The sequence below is a fragment of the Oryctolagus cuniculus genome, chromosome 1, assembly GCF_051225735.1.
Source record: "Oryctolagus cuniculus isolate XC-2025 breed Fujian yellow rabbit chromosome 1, ASM5122573v1, whole genome shotgun sequence".
NCBI lineage: Eukaryota > Metazoa > Chordata > Mammalia > Lagomorpha > Leporidae > Oryctolagus > Oryctolagus cuniculus.
Window position 1 is genome coordinate 231,394,266 of NC_142867.1, and position 22,798 is coordinate 231,417,063.

At 57.9% G+C, this 22,798-nt stretch overlaps 1 protein-coding gene across 3 annotated transcripts in view; it reads left to right on the forward strand.

The window, feature by feature from the left end:
* Positions 1-21,698, forward strand: part of STXBP1 (syntaxin binding protein 1) — a 64,138-nt gene extending 42,440 nt beyond the window's left edge. For 2 of the 3 annotated variants that reach the window (XM_070057122.2, XM_070057127.2), the window contains exons 11-20: positions 1,541-1,601; positions 2,759-2,824; positions 3,452-3,532; positions 6,360-6,498; positions 7,205-7,314; positions 8,153-8,254; positions 9,624-9,709; positions 12,083-12,237; positions 13,844-13,969; positions 19,862-21,698. In XM_070057122.2, coding sequence (XP_069913223.1) covers positions 1,541-1,601; positions 2,759-2,824; positions 3,452-3,532; positions 6,360-6,498; positions 7,205-7,314; positions 8,153-8,254; positions 9,624-9,709; positions 12,083-12,237; positions 13,844-13,953 — 910 coding nt within the window. In that variant the 3' untranslated portion in view covers positions 13,954-13,969; positions 19,862-21,698. The remainder of the gene's footprint in view (positions 1-1,540; positions 1,602-2,758; positions 2,825-3,451; positions 3,533-6,359; positions 6,499-7,204; positions 7,315-8,152; positions 8,255-9,623; positions 9,710-12,082; positions 12,238-13,843; positions 13,970-19,861) is intronic. The other variant, XM_070057125.2, reaches the window with a different exon arrangement.
* The last annotated feature ends 1,100 nt before the right edge of the window (positions 21,699-22,798 follow it).

Below are 22,798 nucleotides of genomic sequence, written 5' to 3' on the forward strand. Positions count from 1 at the left end.
CACCACCCAGGCAAGGGAAAGAGCTCACCAGTGGGGAGTCCACTGCCTTGGCGAAGTCAGCAGGATGCTAACCAAGGATGGTAAATTCTCTGTTCACTGAGCTACCCTGATTTCATGGAGTCAGAAAGTCCATTTGGTATAAGGGTTGCTTTTAAGATTCTTGGAAAGAATTCATACCCCTCTCAGAAAAATGCTTTATAAACATTAAACATTTGAATGTTGGTCATTCTGGGGCCAGGCATTTGGCCTAGCAACCAGATGCTGGGTGACACACCTGCGTCTCGTAGCAGAGTGCCCGGGTTTGATTCCCAGCTGCCTTCCTGGCTCCAGCTTCCTGCTTGCATATCCCGGAGGGAGTGGTGATGGCTGAAGTAATTGGGTTTCTGCCACTCAAATGGGAAACCTGGGTTGAGTTTTGAACCTTTGGCCTGGCCCAGTCCTGGCTGATGCAGGCATTTGGGGAGGAACCAATGGATAGGAGCTCTCTGTCTCATATAAATTTAAAATCAACAACCAAAGCGTTCTGTAATCACAATGATAATAATAAGCAGTTCATCCCCGAAAGAGCTAGAACCACTGTGTACACTGTCGCCGCAGTCTCCCTTTCGGCTCACCTGCAGGTTCTGAGCAAGAGCTGATGTCAGGCACCTTGCCCTGAAAATGTTTCAGAATGTTTCTTTTTTTTTTTAATTTTTTTAAAATTTGACAGAATTATAGACAGTGAGAGACAGACAGAGAGAAAGGTCTTCCTTCCATTGGTTCACCCCCAAAATGGCCACTACAGCCGGAGCTGCTCCAATTCAAAGCCAGGAGCCAGGTGCTTCTCCTGGTCTCCCATGGGGTGCAGGGCCCAAGCACTTGGGCCATCCTCCACTGCACCCCCGGGCCACAGCAGAGAGCTGGCCTGGAAGAGGGGCAACCGGGACTAGAACCCAGCACCCATATGGGATGCTGGCACCGCAGGCGGAGGATTAACCTAGTGAGCCACAGCGCCAGCCCCTCAGAATGTTTCTAAGAACTGGTTCTAGCAGGCCTGCCGATTCCGAAAGACACAATCTGCTACAGGAGCTGCCCTGTCCTTGGGAAGTTAAGGACGTCTGAGTGAGTGGTGCTGCCCTGGGCAGTGTGGAGGAGTGGTCTCCAGACTCTGACTGCTCAGCCTTAAGATGCATGAACCCACACTTCCAGCAATAACATTTGTTGTGAGTTAAACACCTGCCTTGTATTAGCATGTGGATTTTACAACAGAGGTGTTTATTTTTCAAGATTAATTTGAAAAGGATGAGGTGAAATCAGCATAGAGAGGTCCTCACATTTTCTCCTCTCTGCTCATGGAGCCGCCAGTACACCCCATTCTGGAGACCCCCAGCTGAGAATGTTCCAAAATGATGTCTCACCTCGCCTAGGAAATCACTCTAAAAGCGTCCCTTCCCGGCAGGAGAAGTGGCCACGCACTCCCAGAGGAAGAGGAGTGCGCGGCTCCAGCCCCTGAGGGCCCTCGGGGTCGCTGTGAAACTTAGCTGCCTCCTTCGTCTTGCAGGGAGGTCACCCGGTCTCTGAAAGACTTCTCCTCCAGCAAGAGGATGAACACTGGAGAGAAGGTGAGTCACGCCGGTGTTCAGCGCCCTGTCTACACCTGGGACAGGGCACGTGCCTCCTTGCCACACAGCTAGTGAGTCTCAGGTCATAGTCCTCTCTTCAGTTAACGCCATTTTGTCTTGCTTTTACATTGAAGACTCTGATGCGGAGCTCCCAACTTACTTTATAGAATTTTTTGTTTCTCTGACGGTTACTGTTTTGACTCATTTTTTTAAGCCAGAAGAACCATGAGAGATCACAGTTGCTGGTTCAAGGCCACGCAGGCCAGGGCTTGACTGAGGCCAGAACCAGGAGGCAGGGACTCGAGCTGGGTCCCCCACGAGGATGGCAGGAAGACGGCTGCTTGAGCCATTACTTGCTGCCTTCCAGGTCTGCATTCACAGGAAGCTGGACTTAGGAGCTGGCAGCAGACTGAACCCAGTCCCTCCAGTGTGGGACGTGGGTGCCCACTGCTGGGCCAAACAGGTGCCCCTCCGTGGAGCTTAACGTGTAGCACAGAAGCCAGGCAGAGTAGCCATTCCCATAGGCTGGGTTCCCGCTATTTCAGAGGCTCATCGGGTGGGGTGGGTACACAAAGCAGAGGCACCTAATTAGGAAGGGGGCCAGGCCCGGGCCGAGACAACAGAATAGGGTGTGTGTGTGTGTGTGTGTGCGCCCTGCATCCAGCAATGCTTGGTGTGTGTGTGTGTGTGTGTGTGTGTGCGTGTGTGAGACCCACAGACCCGCCTGTCAGGATACGGAGTGCGGCCTTCTGTAGCCCTCTTGGCTTCCTGCCGTCTGCACGGCTGCACCTTCTCTGCTATGATGGGATGAAGCGCAGCACCGTGACTGCCTGAGCCAGGTGTGCAGAGAGGCGGAGTGTAGAGGAAAATGCTTTCTTCTTGACAAGAACCTCGTTCTCAGTAACTCCCTGGTCCAGTGAGCCTAGAATAAAGCGTGACTGCCAGACCCCCCGAGTCAGTGCCCCACCTGAAGATCATGCGTTTACACCGTGACTCTCTGAGACCGAGGCCTGGAAATCTAAACACACGCGACCTTGTGCTTACCAGACTCAGGTCGACTGGCAGAGCGTGCACGCGGCACGGGCGGTGCCGGCTGGTGCTCGGCGCTGGGCCTGCCGCCGTGCGACGCCTGTCAGGGCCTTCCGTTTGCCTTGCAGACCACCATGCGGGACCTGTCCCAGATGCTGAAGAAGATGCCGCAGTACCAGAAGGAGCTCAGCAAGGTGTGGCGCGTCATGAGTGACAGCGACGGGCACTGCCGGCCCCGCTGCCGCAGCCGCGCCGTCGACCCGGATCTGTGGTCCCCTGAACTTCATTAGGAAGAAAGAATGAGCGTGTGGACAGGCCGTCAGTTTTCCCGTCACTTTCTCTTTTCCTGTCACTCATTCTGCTGTTCCCCGCTGTTGGTGGGAGGCCCCTCTGCAGGGCTGCTGGAGTGTCCTCATGGCATGGCCATGGCTTCCTCAGAGCGAGTGAGCTGGGGAGGGGCAGGAGGTCACCACGCCGTTCATGTCCCCACCTTGGGCACCACGCGCCTTCCCTTCCCCCACAGCTTTGTGAGAGACAAGTCACTGGGTCCCGCTCCCACACAGAGTTCCCCACCCAGCCGCCCCTAAAAGGACTTCTCCTTCCTCTCCATTCTTTCAGAATGTGGTTTGGCCTTCTCCTGAGATGGAACGTTTTCTCCCTTGGGGTGCGCGTGTGCCTGCTTTGACATGTTTAATCTCCTTCCCGAGCCCAGACACTTCTCAGCACTAGTACAGTGTTCTGTATGCAGTAGGTGCTCAGTAGATGCTGCATGAATCCGTGAGGAATTCCTTGACAGCCACCTCTGTTGCACTTTTCCCTAGTATTCAACCCACCTGCACCTTGCTGAGGACTGCATGAAGCACTACCAAGGCACCGTAGATAAACTCTGCCGAGTGGAGCAGGTAGGACTTCCGCCGCCGCCTTCTTTTTTTTTTTTTAAGATTTATTTTATTATTTGAAAGGCAGTGTTGCAGAGGGAGAGAAGCAGAGAGAAAGAGAGATCTTCCATCTGCTGGTTAACTCCCCAAATGTCTGCATGGCCGGAGCTGGGCCGATCTGAAGCCAGGAGCCAGGAGCTTCTTCCGGGTCTCTCACATGGGTGCAGGGACCCAGGGACTTGGGCCGACTTCCACTGCTTTTCCAGGCCATAACAGAGAGCTGGACTAGAAGAAGAGCAGCCGGGACTTGAATTGGTGCCCTTATGGGATGCCGGCACTGCAGGCAGGGCTTTAACCCACTGCGCCACAGTGCCCACCCCTCACCTTCTCCTTTTGCTGTGGCAATTCTGCTGTGCCTGGTAACCCAGTCACATTCGTTTTAATGTTAATTTACCTACTGATTCTCATCTACTTAAAAGGCAGAGCAACAGAGAGAGAGAGAGAGAGAGAGAGAGAGAGACACCTTGCACCTGCTGGTTCACTCCCCAGGTGCCTGCCACAGCCATGGCTGGGTCAGGCTGAAGCTCCTCCGGGCCTCCCACGTGGGAGGGAGGGGCCCAAGCACTTGCACCATCACGTGCTACCTCCCGGGACGCAGATTGGCAGGATGCTGGATGGGAAGTGGGGGTGCTGGGGTTACAAACTGGAACTCTAGGAGGGAATGTGGGCGTTGCAAGTGTTGCCTTAACACACTGTGCCACAACACCTACCACCCCTTCCCCCAGTCATATTCGGACACCTGACCTTGACTGCCCTGCAGAGTCACAGGAAATAGAGACAGGAGAGCCTGCTGTACCACGTGATCTCAACCCTCTGGAGCCTGTGCAGTGCCGCTCGGGGTGGTGGGGACTAGGCTGGTGTGAATGCTGCACGGGCTGAGTTTTCCCAAAGTCTGATTTCCCAGGTGCGCCCAGAGAGGGATGTGGGGAGTTCTGAAGCTTACACCCAGAGGGCTGGCTGAATTCTATGTGCCGAATATTCTCCTCCTGCTGTGGCCAGAGCAGCTGTACAGACTTGGGCCAGGAGGGGATAGTGCCCAGGGGTCGGACACGCTCCCTAGGCCTCCTTCACACTTAGCACCGGAAGTTGGGGGTTTGGGATTGGAGCTCTGTCCCTGTCCCTAATGTGTTTGAGGTGCCTGTTGGTCTCTCCTTTGTTTTCCTCATCTGCTTTTGCACATTGCTGGCACGTTTTTCAGGGTGTTGTGTGGAATCCCTCATCCTGGCCCTCCATCCTTTTAGTATGACAGCATGCTAAAGCACGGGCCAGCTTCTGAGGGGGGAGAGGGCGTCCAAGCTCCCGAAGCCTCAGCAGAGTCCCTTTTCACAGGAAAACCCTGTTCTCGGGCTTGTGGTTTTCTCACAGGAGAAAACTCCGTTTTCAGTGTGAAGCTAAGACTGAAGCTCTGGCTTCGTGGGCAGCCTCCGTGTAGGTTTGCAGGCCCTGCTCTGTGTTGCTGTGTTGCCAGGGAAGGAGCCCTGCTAACCTCGGTTGGTTACAGACGATCCTGGCGAGCATGTCCTCTCTGAGCGAAAGGGCACCTGAGTGAGTAGGGATGCAGGTGGAGATCAGACTCCAGAAGCCTGACATTCCTTGGGCGCGCTCAAAGCTGTGCTGGAACTGCTGTCAGAATCTGTGCTGTCCAGGCTGGTGTAGGACCAAGAGGCGAAAGGGCCCATGGGAAATGTCAGCTTCCCCTAGACCCAGGAAAGGCCGTGAACTTGAGCTCATAAAGTGTGTGCTCCTGGGGCCTTGTGAGCAATAGGCTTCCCCAGCCAACTCGTAGGACCTGCAGAGGATCCTGGTTGTAGCCATGGGTCCCTGGGCACAAGAATGAAGGGTTCCTGGTTTGCTGGACCAGCCTGCTGCCCACTCGGACCCACGTCTGGCCTGAGGCGTGAAGTAGGGCCGGGCGGTTGTGCTCCTTTCAGTCTCCTTCATTTCCTCCTCCATCTCCTGGAATTCTTATTTACAAGTTTAGGAGCCTTTCCCCCCTCCCCCCTTGTCAAATAGATGAAAATCAGACTAAAACCATGGAGTACTTAGGACTCAAAATATCAAGGCTGTTCATGCCAAGGAAAGCAGAGTGAAAAGAATCTAGCCACGTGAAGTGTGTGCTTTTAAGCCCTGACCCTTGAGCACAGCCTTGTACCCCCAGGGGACTACAAGCCAGAGTCTCCCTGAGGAGCTGGCACAGGCACACTGACCCTCACCTGCAGGGAGCAGGATGGCAGGTGTCTGGTTTCTGGTTGGAAAATGGCAGCCTGGGCTTTCACCTGTGCCCACTGTTGCAGTAGGAAGTGGAGCCGCAAGCACTCCTGCCGACTGCCATGTGCCTAGAGAGCAGCACCTGTTACTACCCTCTCGGCCAAGCAAAAATCCCAGACTCTTTTTTTTTTTTTAAGATTTTATTTATTTATTTGAGAGGTAGAGTTACAGACAGTGAGAGAGACAGACAGAAAGGTCTTCCTTCCATTTGTTCACTCCCCAAATGGCCATATCGGCTGGAGCTGCGCTGATCTGAAGCCAGGAGCCGGGAGCTTCTTCCTGGTCTCCCATGCAGATGCAGGGGCCCAAGCACTTGTGCCATCTGCTACGGCTTTCCCAGGCCATAGCAGAGAAGAGGAGCAGCCGGGACTAGAACTGGTACCCATACGGGATGCCGGTGCCACAGGCGGAGGATTAACCTACTGTGCCACAGTGCTGGCCTCAATTCCAGATGTTTATGGATCATGAATTTTCTAAGAGCCACTGTCACCAGAAATAGGGCCAACAGGGGTGTTTCCTACAGGACCTGGCCATGGGCACAGATGCCGAGGGGGAGAAGATCAAGGACCCCATGAGAGCCATCGTCCCCATTCTGCTGGACGCAAACGTCAGCACTTACGACAAAATCCGCATCATCCTCCTGTACATCTTCTTGAAGAATGGTAGGAATGGCGGGAGAGGGGAGAGGGCGGGGAGTCGTCTGAGAGGTGTGCAAGGGGAGGAGAATGGAGATCCCAGGGGCTCCTCCTGTTCTGGGAAATGCAGGACCTCTCGGGGGCGGACTGTCGAGTCTGCGAATGGGGTGAGCACAGAAGGCGCCAGGGCTGGGCCAGCAGCCAGGAACTCCAGCTGGGTCTCCCACATGGTGGCAGGGACCCAAGTACTTGGGCCATCACCTGCTGCTCCCGGGTGCATTAGCGGGAAGCTGGATTGGAAGTGGAGTCTCCACCTAGGGCTGCATCCCGGGCACTCTGACATGGAGGCGTAACCTACCCTAACTTATAGCACGTTTGTAGTTTCTGCATTTAAAGCACTGAGGTCTACCCATCCGTTGTCCAGGAGCACCCACCGTGTAAAAGATGGTAGTGAGGTGCTCTTGTGCGACCTAAACTGACACAGGGCGGGGTGGGCAGGGCTGGTGAGCAGTGGGGCACAGGTGAACTTGCAGCTGCAGGAGGCAGTTGCTAATGGTCATCACAGGACAGAGTGGCCTGAGCAGAACTGGAGCCCTTGCTTCCTCCTTGCCTCAAGGCAGGTTGACGGGTGAACGATGAGTCCACTGAGTGCGAGGATGGGGGAGGTGGCCACCCGCTTGCACAGGAGCTGTGATGTGGGGTGGGGTCTGGTGGCAGTGTCTCGTGCTCACAGGTATCACTGAGGAGAACCTCAACAAGCTGATCCAGCACGCCCAGATCCCCCCGGACGACAGCGAGATCATCACCAACATGGCGCACCTGGGCGTGCCCATTGTCACTGACGTGAGGGCTGGCTGTGTGGGTGGGAGGGCCGGGAGGGGTGCTGCATGTCCTGCTACTCCTGCCCGCACTGACCAGCACACAGCACCCAGCACTGAGAGAGGACAGGTGAAATCAGAGAAAGGCACGTGGATGCACACAGTCCTGGTCCAGTTGGGAACAGGTCGAGGCAGGTGGGTTTGCCACCCCTGAGCTTTCTGCATGGAGCTGTCCAGGACCCAGTCAGGCAGGTTGTCTGGGGGGCCAGACCACACGATGTGCTCTGGGGGAGGCTGGGCAGGGCCGAGCCTCCAGGGCCCTTCGAGAACCCTCTGCCGCGACCTGTGTGCTCCTGTCCACAGTGAGCTAACCACAGACTCCCTGTGGGACGGTGAAGACAGAAGCTCCTTCCTTTGCCACCAACCGTAGGCCCCTAACTGGCAGGAATTTGACTTAGAGCCTTGTCCTCCAGAGGGATCCAGCTGATAACAGCAGTGATTCAGTGCAGCCTGTGCAGTTGAAATGAAATCGAGGAATAAGTCGCCCCTAAAGTAGTATTTTCCCCTATAATAAACAGCAAACTGCTTTTTTTAACTCCTCAGATTTTTTTTCATTTTTTTGGAAAGGGAACTCTTGTTACTATTTGACCCACATTTGTCGTTTTTCATTAAGAATCAAGTTTGCTCCAGGTTCCTAAACCCAGGACATTCGGGGCTGTTCAGAGGCAGCCACCCCCTTAGCTCGTGTTTTCCAGGGCTGACATCGCAGGGGTCCTTGGGAGAGTTCCCAGAGGCGGCAGGGGTCAGCATGGCCCAGGAGGCCCTGACGCAGCGTCTAACTGTGTGTGTGTGTTTCCTTTCAGTCCACATTGCGCCGCAGGAGCAAGCCCGAGCGGAAGGAGCGCATCAGTGAGCAGACCTACCAGCTCTCACGATGGACCCCGATTATTAAAGACATCATGGAGGTCAGTTGGTGGGGGAGGGAGCCAGGCCATGGCTCCTCCCTGGGTGCCCAGGTGCACCCCAATTCACCTGCCCTCAGGTGGCAATGACACCTGCAGGTTCTCCCCTTGAGGATTTCACCAAGGGATGTGGTGACGCCACACAGCACGTCCCGCCCGGCTGGGCATGGCAAGGCCTCTGGAGTGTGACTGTGGCTTGCACCTGCCTTCCCCCACAGGTCCCCTCCCGAGCCCGCCACACACCAGCAAAGCAGACTCCTGCTCTTCTGCTCAAGCCATGGCCTTGCCTGGAATGTTCTCACTGTTCTTTGCCTCCTGAGTTCCACTTTTCTTCGCAGTCCCCATCTGGTCTCAGTGTTCCCGTACTCTGCCCCACCTGTCTCACACCCAGTACCGTGTGGAGGCTCGTCTGAGCTCGTGGAGGGGGGGGGGCTCGGCGTCTGCAGTTGTCTGTTCATGCAGTGACCCTGTCCCCTTGACTGCCCTGTCCTCTGACACACAGCTTTGTGTGTAGCCAGAGAGCCATGTTTGTTGGCTGTAAGTCTGTGTCAGGGTGGACATCACAGAGCCCCGTGGTATCCTCTCTTCCCTCCTTGCAGAGGGAAGAGATTTGGCCTAGAATCCTGTACTGCGAGGGCTTTGGGATTAGGCTCAGAGATCTGCCCAAGCTGCCTGCAGACAGGCGGGCAGAACTGAGTGCAGAGGATGGCGGGACTGGCCCACAGTCCCTTAGCTGGTGTGCAGCAGCCCAGGTGCTCCCACCGAATTGCACAGTAAAATAAATAATTTTACATATATAGGGTGACTCAGCTTCCTGTTTTTAAAACCTGTAGACCTTGTTTTGCTTGGTGCCACAGATAGGACCAGCCCCTCTGTCTCATTCCCTCTTTTGTTCTCTGCCACCTTTTCCTCCCCGTCCTCCCCACCCTCTAAAGAGAGATAGCTGTTAGAAGGACTGTGGGTCTGCAGGCAGCGGAGGTAGGTAGCTGGAACCCACCCACCAGATAATTAGGCCCTTGGAAGGGCGGGGCGAGGCACTGGGGCGGGAGAGCGCTGCCTGTGCCCGGCCCCTTCGCCGGTGCAGACGCCGGGATTTAGGGACTGCTGCAGCCCTTGTGACTCACCTGGGTGACAGAAAAGAAGCAGGAGAAACGTTGTCAACCTAAAGAGCACACTGTACAAACTTGGGTAGTGTGACAGCCAGGGACAGGGCGTGCCGGAGCACCGCGCCAGGCCCAGCAGCGGGAGCCGACGGAGGAGCTCTGTTGCAAACCAGGCCTCGCCTTTTGCTAACTGACTTGTTCTCTTGCGTTGGTTCCCGTCAGCCTCTTTCAGACAGACAGCGGACACAGCCTCTGTCTCTTCTTTCTAGGATACAATCGAGGACAAACTTGACACCAAGCACTACCCTTACATCTCCACTCGCTCCTCTGCCTCCTTCAGCACCACTGCTGTCAGGTAGGTGGAATCCCCAGCGGCGGGGGCAGCAGGGACAGCCGTGTCGGGTTGGATGTCAGCTCTGTGGTGGTTCTGCCGTGGGGCGCTGGGACCCCCGAGAGCCCTCCCCCCTTTCTCATCAGTCAGTGCAGTCCGCGTTCTTCCCACTGCACACAGCCCTTCTCCCTCTGCTTTGCTCGGGCCTCGTTCCTCTTCACCTGCTCTGCCTCAGGCCTTTGCACTGGCTTTTCACAGCCTGGAATGATGTCTCCAGATACATCCACGTGGCGGCCTGCCTCTCACCTCCTGAGGTCTTTAGTCAACGCTGCTTCTCTGACCTTCCCTAGTCACTCTGTTTAACATCAGCGGTCCACAGCAGCTGCATTCATAATAGCCCAAGTTTGGGAATAGCCCCGTCACCCATCCACTGATGAGTGGATAAGCAAAATGTGTGTCCATGGTGGCTTCTGAGACCAGGCGGGTGGACACATGAGCTGCAGAGGGCAGCGCAGGCGCAGGTCCCTGCACAGCTCCCAGGGCTGACATCCTTGGGATGTGCACCTCTGTCCATCTTTTCATGCCTTCCCCACCTGTCCTGTCTCTACTCCTCCTCTTCCTGTCTTTGCTCTGGCCTTTGCCTGGGCCAGAGGCCTGAGCCAGCATCTGTGGTGTTAGCATCGCCTCTGGTGGTGGCAGAGTGTTTGTTGCCAAGTAGTGCCACAGCCAGGCTGAGCGCCCACAGCGGGAGACAGATGGCTTCGCAAGGAAGCAGACTGGGAGAGGCTCCGTGTGGGCCTGGACGGTCCCCTGGGCCCTCCAGATTTGGAAGGTGACTGAGGCTGGCATACATCAGGAAGGAGGGCAGAGCATTTCAGTGCCCGGAGGAGACTGGCTCCCTTTGTTTTATAAAGATTATTTTACTCATTTGAAAGTTACAGAGAGAGGTAGAAATAGAAAGAAAGATCTTCCATCTGCTGGTTCACTCCCCAGACGGCTACAACTGCTGGAGCTGAGCCAATCCAAAGCCAGAAGCCAGGCGCTTCTTCCAGGTCTCCCACATAGGTGCAGGGGCCCAAGGACTTGGGCCATCCTTTGCTGCTTTCCCAGACATATTAGCAGAGAGCTGGATGGGAAGTGGAGCAGCTGGGACTTGAACCGGCACCCATATGGAATGGCTGCACTGCAGGCTGGGGCTTTAACCCACTGCACCACAGCGCTGGCCCCTCCCTTTGTTTTACTTTGCCATTTTCTTCACCTGGAAGGAACCTGCTCTCACTGTTCCACCCCTGCAGAGCCGTCACCCCTGGCTCCGCCGGAGGCTTTCGCGGCACAGCTCGGACCAGCCTCTGTCCCTTCCGCCCATGAGACTCAGTGAGCAAGGACTGTCTCTGGGAATGCGGTGTGGGGAGGCCCCGCCCACACGAGGCTCTCACGCAGTGCACATCTGTGCAGACCTCAGGTTTTGTCCCCACTGCCCGCTGCCAGCAGTGTCCCAGACAAGTTCAGAGACACTTGGCCTGGAGTGGACGCCTGAGCGAACCTCGTGATGTGTTAGAGCCGAGCGAGGCTGGCTGCTGCCTGCGTGTTTCCGAGAGGGCGACGAGGTCACGGCACAGGCGCTCACAGCGACTCTGCCAGCAGCCCAACTGCTTAAAAATGGCCTCGCAGCTTAATTCAGCCCACGCTCACTAAGTGCTGGTGTGTTCTCGGCACGGGTGTGCCGGTGAGCGTGTGGTCAAACCACTGGGTGTGGAGGGGTGTGTGATGTGGACAAACGTAACTAACCTCTCTCCCTCTCCTTCCTCCTCCATCTCTCCCCCTCCCTCCCTCCCTCCCTCCCTCTCTCCCTTTCCCCTCCATCTCTCCCTCTCTCTCTCTCCCTCCATCTCTCCCCCTCCCTCTCTCTCTCCCTTTCCCCCTCCATCTCTCCCCCTCCCTCTCTCTCTCCCCTTTCCCCCCATCTCTCCCTCTCCCTCTCTCCCTCCCTCCCCTTTCCCCCCATCTCTCCCTCTCCCTCTCCCTCTCTCCCTCCCTCCCCTTTCCCCTCCATCTCTCCCTCTCCCTCTCCCTTTCTTTCTCTCCCTCCATCTCTCCCCCTCCCTCTCCCTTTCTTTCTCTCCCTCCATCTCTCCCTCTCCCTCTCTCTCTCTCTCCCTCTCCCTCTCTCTCTCCCTTTCTCCCTCCATCTCTCCCTCTCCCCCTCTCTCTCTCCCTCCATCCCTCTCCCTCTCCCTCTTTCTCTCTCTCCCTCCATCTCTCCCTCCCCTCTCCCCCTCCCTCCTCTCTTTCTCTCTCCCTTTCTCCCTCTCTCCCTCCCTCCTTCTCTCCCCTTCCCTCTCTCCCCCTCCCTCTCTCTCTCCCCTTCCCCCTCCACCTTTCCCTCTCCCTCTCCAGTGCCCGCTATGGACATTGGCACAAGAATAAGGCCCCTGGGGAGTACCGCAGTGGCCCCCGCCTCATTATTTTCATCCTTGGGGGCGTGAGCCTGAACGAGATGCGCTGTGCTTACGAGGTGACCCAAGCCAGCGGGAAGTGGGAGGTGCTGATAGGTGAGTAGGGCCGCACTTCCAGAGGAAGGAGCCGCCTCCCCGCACTTCACTGCATTCCACGCTTCAGTGTCGCAGTCGGTCAGCTCCCCACCGCCCCGGCAACACGTACTCCCGCAAAGGCGTGCGGTGAGAAGGGTGTCTCTCATCTCTGGCTGGGAGGCAGCGTCATGAGGTGGGCGGGGCCTGGTGATAGAGTCCAACAGACTGTGGCTCAATGTATGCTCTGCTGTTGCCAGGTGGGGCCACCGTGAGCAGGTGACTCGGCCTGTCCGGGCCACCATTTCTTCACTGAACAAAATGGAGTTGTCCACTAAGAGCCTGGACCAGGCCTGGATCAGATTTGCCAGTTTCCTGGCCTGGGGCCTCAGGCCTAGGAGAGGCCCAGTGGATGATGGGAAATCATTGCTCCCGTCCTCTTGTCATCCGGGATGGACGGATGGTGTGTGGGTGGCTAATGCCAGAACGCCGTCAGCCTCACTGCTGGACTCTGTTAAGGGTTCCCCCAACGCGCCACCCTTGCTGGTGTTTCCCATTGGTTTTCCAGAAGAGGGGAAGCCACTGATGGGAGCCGGTTAGCGCAGCAGGAGGTTCCCTCGCTTCTGCCTCAGGGCTGTAGGAGAGCTGAGAGGCCTGCCTTCTCCGGATGCCTGCCCCTTTGTCCCATCTTCCCCTGGGCCCTTTTGACACTGCTTGGCAGGAGGCTCTCAGGGCCCGGGGCTCTGCCCTCGGGGAACACACTCACACTGTGTAAGGTGTGAGGCCAGGGTTCTTAGGCTGCATTTGGAAAGGGGTGTGAGCTGCACCCTGCCCAGGGCCTAAGGACAGATAGGCTCCTCAGCCATTTATATATGAGCTACCCCTGCCGGGGAGGCCTCTCTGACACCCTGCTCCAAAAGCCCACTACCAGTCATAGCTCCTGGCTCAGTTACTATCTCTATGACAGGTCAGTTTTATACCTCTAATCCAGAGGAGTCAAGTCGCCATCCGAGTGGGCGAGCTCTGTGGGCCAGTCCATATCGCCGCGCCAGGGTTCACCAAGCTGGCCCTGGGGCTGCCAGCTGCCTTCTCAGTCCCGGGGTCCGCTGGGAGACCACACACCTCCCCCACGCTCCCTCAGCTGCCCTTGTCTGGTCGCCAGCCCTCCCTGTACCGCCTTTGCCTTTGTGTTGATGGGCCCCAGTGGCAAAGCTCTTTGTCCCTGGCCTGCATCTGCGCTGCATGAACGTGCAGAGGCCCTCTGAGCTCAAACGCAGCTTCCCTGGACAGAGGCTGGCGCAGCCGGGCTCCAGGCATAAACCTTCCTCTTCCCTGGGGCCTGATTCGAGGCTGCCCATCGGGAGGTGGAGACCTGGGATAGAAAGGGGCCCGGCAGGTTCATGGAGGGGCCTCGCGCAGACAGCTGATGCCCGCCGTGTGGCCTCACCTGCTTCATGCATGCCAGCCGCCTTGCTGCCTGTGTGCGTGTGCGCACGTGTGTGCGTGTGCGTGAGAGCGTGTACCTTTGCTTCCTCGTGCCCCATCGGCTGCACGCCCTATAGACCTAAGTTGGCATGCTCCTGTAACGCACCTGTGTTCAAGCAGTCAGCTGGCCTCTGTTCTCCCGCAGGTTCTACTCACATTCTTACTCCCACCAAATTTCTCATGGACCTGAGACACCCCGACTTCAGGGAGTCCTCTAGGGTATCTTTTGAGGATCAGGCTCCAACAATGGAGTGAGAGCCAAAGAAACAAAGTAAAAGCAGCTTATTACAGAAAAGAAACTCTTCCACTCCGAAGGGTTTTCTTTGATTATTCCGTCACTCTTTTTCTTTCTTTTTCCCTTTTGAGTTTATGATTTATTTGATTTTCTTTTAACAAGAAAATGCTTGCAGTTCTTAACACCGATTGAAAATGTGTCCAAGGCTGCCTTCATAACCCTGCCCTAAACCCGCCAGGCTCCTGCCTTGGGCTACACGCCACTCAGAGAGGGAGCTGCGAGTTGAGGGGTGCTTGGGGCACGGTGCCCACGCCTGCTGGCTCAGGGTGCATTTGTGGGCACCCACAGAGTATGTGGGGCATCCTGGCTGTGGTGTGGTGCAGGAGCTTCAGAGTGAGGCCAGCAGACAGTCCGGGGAAGGCCACGTGCAAGGAGGCAGGCTTCAGGGGAGGTGCCCTTGGACCCTGATCCTGGGGGGTGACAGGAAGAGCGGGGGGGTCGGAGGTGTGAGCACCTTTTCCTGGGGCTGGAACTTTCTGAGGGACGAACCCCGAGGGGTTGACTGGGTCACAGAGCACCGGGGACTGGGGAGCTGCCGTCTCAGAGGGAAGGCGCCTCCTCGTGCCTCCGTGCAGAAGACACAGCCAGCAGGGCTCTGCTCTTCCAGTCACGGCCCTCATTGCAGTTCTTCCGTGGCTGGCACAGCCCTCTCCCTCTTGGCGAGGCCGGAAGGCCCAGGACAAACCTGCGCATACCCCTGTGTGGCTCCCCACCAAGCGTGTCAGCCAGCCCTGCTGTCTGTCTGGTGGACTCCGTACTGTCCTTGAGAATCCTCCTCTTCCTGCCTCTCCTTTTCCATCCCTCCCGTGTCCGGGGACCTCCCGAGAGGTGTGTGAGCGGCTGGTGCTGCCGAAGCACCCCTCACAGCCTGAGTCCGTCTGCGGCTGGGATGAGGCCACTTTGTGTGCCAGACTGGGAGTGCACTGTGGACGATGGGCCTACAAGTGCCCCGTCTTCCTGCGCACACACGTGGCCCAGTGAATCACGGAGCACGCGTCTCCTGTAAGCAGTGTGGAGAGACCCGGACTTCAGCCTTGCCCCTCTGTGAGCACCTGTGTGACCGCGGGGCCCGGCTCTGGGCCATAGCTGACAAGACCCTGAATCGCGGGGTCCCGGGGCTCCTTGGAGCTCAGACAGTGATTCCCATTGCGCCTCAGACCGTGCAGTGCTAGCACTCTCACTTTCTGGTGAACCCCAGGGCAGTGGCCGTGGGAAGCTTGCTTGCTTATATAAGGAGGGTAGTGCTCCATCCGCACTCTGCAACACCAGGCTACCCTGTTTATCTCCTGCTCTGTTCACTCTCGGCAGTGGAGGCATGCTCCAGGGCGTGGTGAGACAGGATAGGGGCTGGCTCTACACACCCAGGCCTCAGCTCCCTGTAGAAGGCGAGGCCAACAGGTGGGCAGCCCACATGGGTGCTGGCTTGAGTCCCGGCTGCTCCACTTCCAATCCAGCTCCCTGCCAATGCACCTGAGAATGCAGTGAAAGATGGTCCCACACCGAAGTGCAAGACCTGGATGGAGTTCCAGGCTCCTGGCTGTGGCCGGGCCAGCCCTAGTTCTTAAGGCCATCTGGGGAGTAATCCAGCAGATGGAAGATCAGTCTTTCTCTGTGTGTGTCTCTGTTTCTCTTTCTCCGTCACTCTGCCTTTCAAATAAGTAAATAAATCTTTCAAAAAATAGACAAGCATTCCTTAAAAGCATCTTGGTCTGTTGGCAGTCGCAGGCATCGGGGTCCTTGTGCACCTGTCAGGGTGGTAGGCGGCCTTTGCTGCCAGGTGCAAGGGGACTTCAAAATGTTTGTGCAAAACGGAGTTTAAAAGTGAGTTTATTCTTTTTTTTTTCTTAAAAAAAAAAAATAGGTGGGGGGGACAGAGACAGAGATCTTGCATTTGCTGATTCATTTTCTAGATGGCTGCAACAGCTGGGGCTGGGCCAGGCCAAAGCTAGGTGCCAGGAACTCCATCTGGGGCTCCCACACGGGTTTCGGGGACCCAAGCACTCGGGTCCTCGTCCACTGCCTTCCAGGCACATCAGCAGGGAGCTGGCTCAGAAGCAGAGCAGCCGGGACTCAAACCAGCGCTTCAGTGAGGGGTGCTGGCGTCACAGGCAGCTCGGCCCGCTGTGCAGTGATGGCAGCCCTAAGAGTCAGGGCACAAAAAGTTGTTGAAGTCCACACGCAGCATTTTCATAATACACATTTTCCATGAATTCCTGAAAAGATTTAATTATTTATTTGAATCACAGAATGACAGAGAGGGAGAGACCAAGAGAGAAAAGTATCTCCCATCTGCTGGCTCAGTCGAGGGAGGGTCAGGCCAAAGCCGGGAGCCAGGAGCTCCCCCTCGGTCTCCTCCACGGAGAGCAGGGACCCAAGTACTGGGCCATCTTCCGTGGCCTTCACAGGCACATCAGCAGGAACTTGAACTAGCGCTCTGGCGCGGAATGCAGCGTGAAGCAGAGGCTTAACCCACCGCACTGCAGCCACGGCCCCTTTACACGAATGCTTTGAAAAGCCCTGTGTGCATAGACTGAACAGCTTTTGTGCCAGCGTAAATCTCTTGTCATTCCATTTCCCATGCACTTTTTTAGGTACTGTTGTAGTTTAAGACTTTGAGAAGGACAGATAACAGCAGATCACTTAGGAGGTCTGAAAGAATCACAGACCAAACCCCGAGAGGCCCTGCTCTGGCCGGTGCTCATGGAACAGCCTCACCAGAAGTCTGTGCTGAGCTTCGTTTCTGATCAGAGAGAGAAGGGCTCAGCGGCCAGCGGAACGAGAGAGCACGGATGGAGGCAACTGTGTGTTCTTGGCTCCTGAGATAAAATGGGGGTGTTGGATTTTAGAATTCAGTTAGCAGCAGAGCCCTCGCGCCAGGGAGGTCAGGGAGCACGTGACAGCCTCGCGTGGCCCTTTCAGTGACCAGAGTCCCAGGCAGGGCAGAGAGCCTGAGCTGCCTCCTAAACATGCCACAAGAGAGGAGTCTTCCTGCCCAGCGTGAATGAGTCCCCACAGCCACCGTGCAGTGACAGGGCCCACCCTGTCCTCCGGCCCCCACGCGCCTGGGCCGAGGTGAACGGTGTGGTGAGCAGGCCCTGCCAAGCTTCCCTCCAAGTCTGCTAAGAAGGGAGATCTGACTGGGAATGTCCCAGAGGCTGCCGGAAGCGAATGGGGAACAGAGAGGCTGGACGAGGCCTGTTTATTAATGCACAGTTCGTGAGAGTTTTTGTCTGTTTTATTCCAGAGTAGGGTCAGTTCTCAGCGGCACTCAGACTTGAATCCGAATCCAGAGCTGACTGTGCGGGTGTCACTAGCACGTTCCCCAGGAGGTGCCCAGAACAGGGACCCAGCTCTGGGCCTGCCTGTCTCCAGCCTGCCCTGAGCACTCCGCCCTCACACTCTGGCCTTCATTCCGCGGCTGCCTGGGCTGCTGTCGCCCGTGCGCGGTGTCTGAGCAGTAGGCCAGATTCCGGGGTGCTGGTCCAGCTGGTCTTTAGAACTCTCGCAGATTCCGGCAGCGCAGAAGGAAGGACTGTGCCCTGGCAGAGGCTGTGCAGCTTTGAAAACACGTGGCCATTTGGATAGGCCCCATGTTTCATAGTCTTCTAGTTTTGTGGAATACCAGGGACCCTCGGAGCATAGAACACATCGCCTGCTCTTTCTGGAAGGCTGCCGTGGTCAGCCACCTGTAGGTTCAACATGAGAACGTTTGCAAAATGTGGACCATAGGCTCAGCCCGTCCAGGTCCCAAGGTTCATGGTGAGAAGTTGGACCCACGTAGTGCAGTACGCGTGAAAGGCCTCCAGCATTTGGGTTAATTCTGACTGGTCTGTCCCTTCAAGAGCCTGGGTGATTGGAGGCCAGGGATGCGCCTGTTGCTGAGTCAGAGGATTTGAAAGGGTTACACAGAGAGAGGAGGGGAGGCTGCAGGGCCGGGGTGTCTTCCACCCACTGCTTCACCCCCCAAATGGCCATAACGGCCGGAGCTGTGCTGATCTGAAACCAGGAGCCAGGAGCTTCTTCCAAGTCTCCGATGTGGGTGCAGGGGCCTAAGGATTTGGGCCATAGCAGAGAGCTAGATCGGAAGTGGAGCACCCGGGACTCGAACCAACGCCCATGTGGGATGCCGGCACTGCAGGCAGCAGCTTTACCTGCTGCGCCACAGCGCCGGCCTCCCTGACCTCTTTGTAGCCTCCTCTGAATCCTGAATCTGCCTGTGAGGGAGGCAGGGCCGGCTGCTGACCAGAGCCCTCCGGAGTTTTGCTTGAGATCCAGTCCGCCTCCTGTTTCCTGGGACTCCACGCAGAGTTGGAGAGCTGAGCAGCCGGGGCTGCTTCCTGCCTGTAGCCAGGACAGCAGGGCTGAGCGGCGTGCCGTGGACACCTCCCGGTGTCCCCACACCGGCACATCGGGTTGAGACTCGCAGCCCTCTGGCTGTGGGGCTCTCCAGAGTGTGGGGCGCACTGGCAGTGTTGCTGTCCTTTCCCTGGCGTGTGCGGCAGGCCTGGACCTGCTTTAGGGCCAGAAGGAAGGTTGGTCTGGCCACGAAGTGAGTGTGCTTCAGGGAAAAGAAGTACAACAAAAATGCCCAGGGACACACTCCCCAAAGCCGCGTCACCGCTGCCTAAGGAGCCGGGTCTCCAGGGAACCAGTCCACCAGGGAGCACTGTGGTCGGGCGGGATGTGTGCCCAGGGCTCGCGCTCAGCATCTAAGAGCTGGCCGCGGACTGGCTCCTCTCGGAGCAGAGAGTGAGGGTTGGGGCTTAAACTGGAGAGAACGCGTGCTGGAAGACCCCCCTCACACTGGAGAGGGTATTGCAAGCTTTCTGCTGGTCTGGACTGACCAGAAGGCGTGCAGGCCCTGCGGTCCCGGCTCAGCTGAGCAGACGGCGGGCAAAGGCATGGGGGCTTGGTATTGGGATCGGGCCCAGTAAGCCGGGCACAGCCTTCTGTTGCCTGCCCGTGGAGGGGAAATCTGGCATCCAGGGGTTGCTGCTCCCCAGCCCGTGAAGGCCCTTTCCTTGCCCAGGGCTCCAGGGAGGCACATTTTCAAGTGCGGGTCTCTTTTGTTCAGTTCTCTCCACCAGGATCTTTCTTTGAAACCCACTGCTGCATGCGTGCAGGCCTCATGCTCCCGCCACCGCGCCTCTTCTGTTCTGTTGACGTCCATGTCCAGACCACACGATCCATGCATCTTTATTTACTGCACTTGTTAGACCTCTCTTCCTAGGAAAAACACCGTCATTTCTTTTTGTTTTCTATTTTTTTTTTAATTTTTTGCCGTAGAAGTATATCTAATTCCATTAGCTTGAATTTTTGCAAGCATTTCTAATCTCTTACAATGTGCGGTCTCTGCAAGGTAAGGCCTCAGGTCCCCACCCTTCCCCTCTCACACCTGAGGTCCCCCCGCGGGGCAGCACCCAGAGCTCAGTGGATTCCCCAGGAGCTTTGCCGGTTAACTTCCTCCCTGAGGCACTCAGTCACCCACCACCCGGCTCGCTGCTCCACCTTCCCCGCCCCCACCACCTTTTTTGGAATTCTCTCCCTGGCTTTACCTTGAGTTCAAGAGAGAACTGGGAAAGCAGCCACCCCGTCACCTGGCAGCTGGCGCTGGGCCCTGGTGGAGAGGCAGCTGCTTCCCTGGTACACCCCGGGGCCCTGCCTGAGCCGGGGGACGTGTGGTGTTTGTCCACAATCCCCATGTGTCTCCCAGGGCTAGCGTCAGAGGGCCCCAGACCTCCCAGCCCCAGCCCCCTCCTTGCTTCACTGGGCCCCAGGCGGGGTGGGGGAGGGGGCCTGGTGCAGATGCTGGAGTGGAGAGCGGCGGGGGGCGGGGAGCGGCGGCTCACTGCCCTCTGCCCCTCCCAGGATCCACGCACATCCTCACCCCACAGAAGCTGCTGGACACCCTGAAGAAGCTCAACAAAACAGATGAAGAAGTGAGCAGTTAAGAGCTCAGCCGCCCTCCTCCACAGGACCCTCCCACAGTGCTCCGCGGCCCGCGCCCGCCTCCTCCGTTACTCTGCTGACCCCTGTCCGTTGCCTCCCTGCTCTGCACGCCCTGGCCGGCCCTGTTGCCGCTGCGTTCTTGTGTTTAATGATGCCCTCTTCTGTTTGAAACAAAAGAAAATCATGCATTGTGTTTTTTAAAGAGTATCTTCTATATGTACCCTAAAAGGACAGCGACGCGCTGCAGAAGTCCGCGGGCTGCCGGGATGAGTGGACGGCCCCTCCCCGTGGTCTGTGACGCCGTGACCTTGTACATAACCCGGCTTGGCGCGTGCAGATTGCTTGAGTCTGGAAAGGTAGCAGCTTGGTGTTTTACAGACTGGTGTGGGCTGTTCGCGTTGTTGTTAGAACCACCGGGCTGTTCCTGCTGAGGACTCGTCTGCGGCCTGCACTCCAGTTCCCCTCCCGGCCCTGGTGCCTGCTCTCATCCAGGTCAGCTGGGAAGTGGCCCTCTGGGGACACCTCGCAACATCCGAGGTGGCACTGACCTCTTCGCTTTCGCTGGCAGCTATGCCCCCAGTGGCACTGCTATGGGTGGGGCTGAGGGTTCCACGGGCAGCCAGGCTGGGTGTCAGCTGGCATCCCGTCGCCCACAACCTGTCACTGCCCCCTGCTGGCCCGTGTGCACAAGGTGTGCACGAGGGAAGTCTCACTGCAGTCCAAGTCCTGGTGCCCAGAGAAGCAAAAAGCAGACTTGCACCAGAGATCTCGGTCTCCCTGGGAGAAACGCTTGGGCATAATGTGCGGACCAGCCCCCTCCCTTCCCTGGCGTCACCGCACTCGCCCCTTCCCCGAGTGGCGTCAGCCTGGGTAGGGACGGAGAGTCGGGCGTGGAGGCGCGCGAGGCAGGTGCTGAGGCTGTCGACAGGGCCCTTTGCTGGGCCTGAGGGTGGCCACTGGGCTTGCCCAGCCCCTGCACCGGCTCAGCAGGCAGCTGTGTCGAGCGTCCTCAGTTTCAGGTACCCCGAGTACTCGGTCGCGTGTCCTCGTGCTTGTAGACAAAACGATCATTTTATTCCCTGTATAAAATCGTAGCTGTACAAAACTTCGCTCTAAAGCAAAAGTTGAAGAAGGGAATGCCGGGAGGACGGCCATCCGCGGGACTCGGCAGCTCCGCCCCGCGGTGTGAGCTCGCCGCGTTCTGCTGCTGTGCAGTAAAATGGCAGTGGAAGTCACAGAAGCGTCCCCGGCCCAGCCCCCAGCCGCCCTTTAACCCCGCGGACCGTGGACACTCCGTGTCTCGTGATTGTCGTTGCAAACGTGGTGTGTGCTAGTGCAGCCGCCCCGCCCGCCCGCCCGCCCCGGGTGCCGGCTGTGTCCCCTCCCCCCAGGTTAGTTTTCAGGGCTCCGCCGGCTCCCCGCTCCCTGCAGCCCCTGCTCCTCGGGACAGCACTGTAGGTACCCGCATCGGTTCGTTCCTTACGTCGTCGCTGCTGGCCCGTCCCTGCCCCCCAGACCACGCGATGCTCACGCTTCAGGACCTTGTTCGTCGAACGTGTTGGCTTTCCTTTCTGTTATTTATATATATAAAATAATTTATCAAAAGGATATTTTAGAAAAGCTGGTCTGTCTTGAGCCTTGTTGACCTGGCATTACCGGATCTCCGTGTTTGGAAGTACTGAAGCACAAACTTGCATTATCTCTGTACCGTTCTGTACAAGCCCTCGCGTCTACTCAATAAAGAAATCAGCACCCACGCGTGGTGTCCAGGGTGACTGGGGGGGGGGGGGTTTGGGAAGACGCCATGCGAGGAGCCCGCCACACCTGCAAGGCTGGGAGCCGCCGAGGGCCAAGCAGGTCCGCGGTGCTCACACCTGGGGCCCATCCGTGAGACTTGTTGGCCCCGACGCCTGCAGCTGCGGTTCTTCTGTCGCCCCGTTCCTCAGCCAGCCGCCCTCTGACTCGGGCACCGCGCGCCCCGGCTGCCTACTCGTGCCGAGACAGTGCCGAGGCATCCTGCCTGCAGAGGCAGTGACTTTCCAGACTGCAGCTGGGGCTTGGCCTGCTGCTCTGTTTTCGTTAGGATTTACTTACTTCCGTCCGTCCGTCCTCTCTGCTCTCCCCCTTTCTCCTTTGGTCAGAGCGACCAAAAGAGGGATGGAGGGCGCCAGGGACTCCGTCCAGGTCTCCCACGTGGGTGGCAGGGGTCCAGGTGCTGGAGCCATCTGCTGCCTTCCCAGGCACGACAGCGGGGAGCTGGTCAGAAGCAGAGCAGCCGAGGTGCGAGCCAGGGCCGCGGGCTGGCGTCTCCAGTCTCGCAGTGCGCTGGTGAGCTGGCGCGGCCTGGGAGCAGACCTTGAGGCTGGTGAGGTCGCTCAGGGAACCTCCCGGGGAGGGGGCCCCACGTGCGGGAACCGCTGGCGCTGGGGAGGGGGCCCCACGTGCTGGAACAGCTGGCGCTGGGGTGGGGGCCCCACGTGCGGGAACCGCTGGCGCTGGGGAGGGGGCCCCACGTGCGGGAACCGCTGGCGCTGGGGAGGGGGCCCCACGTGCGGGAACCGCTGGCGCTGGGGAGGGGGCCCCACGTGCGGGAACCGGTGGTGCCGGGGAGGGGGCCCCACGTGCGGGAACCGGTGGCGCCGGGGAGGGGGGCCCCACGTGCGGGAACCGCTGGTGCCGGGGAGGGGGCCCCACGTGCGGGAACCGCTGGCGCCGGGGAGGGGGCCCCACGTGCGGGAACCGCTGGCGCTGGGGAGGGGGCCCCACGTGCTGGAACAGCTGGCGCTGGGGAGGGGGCCCCACGTGCGGGAACCGCTGCTTCTACTTTTTCGTCCCCGTGCGCATCCTGGCCTCCGT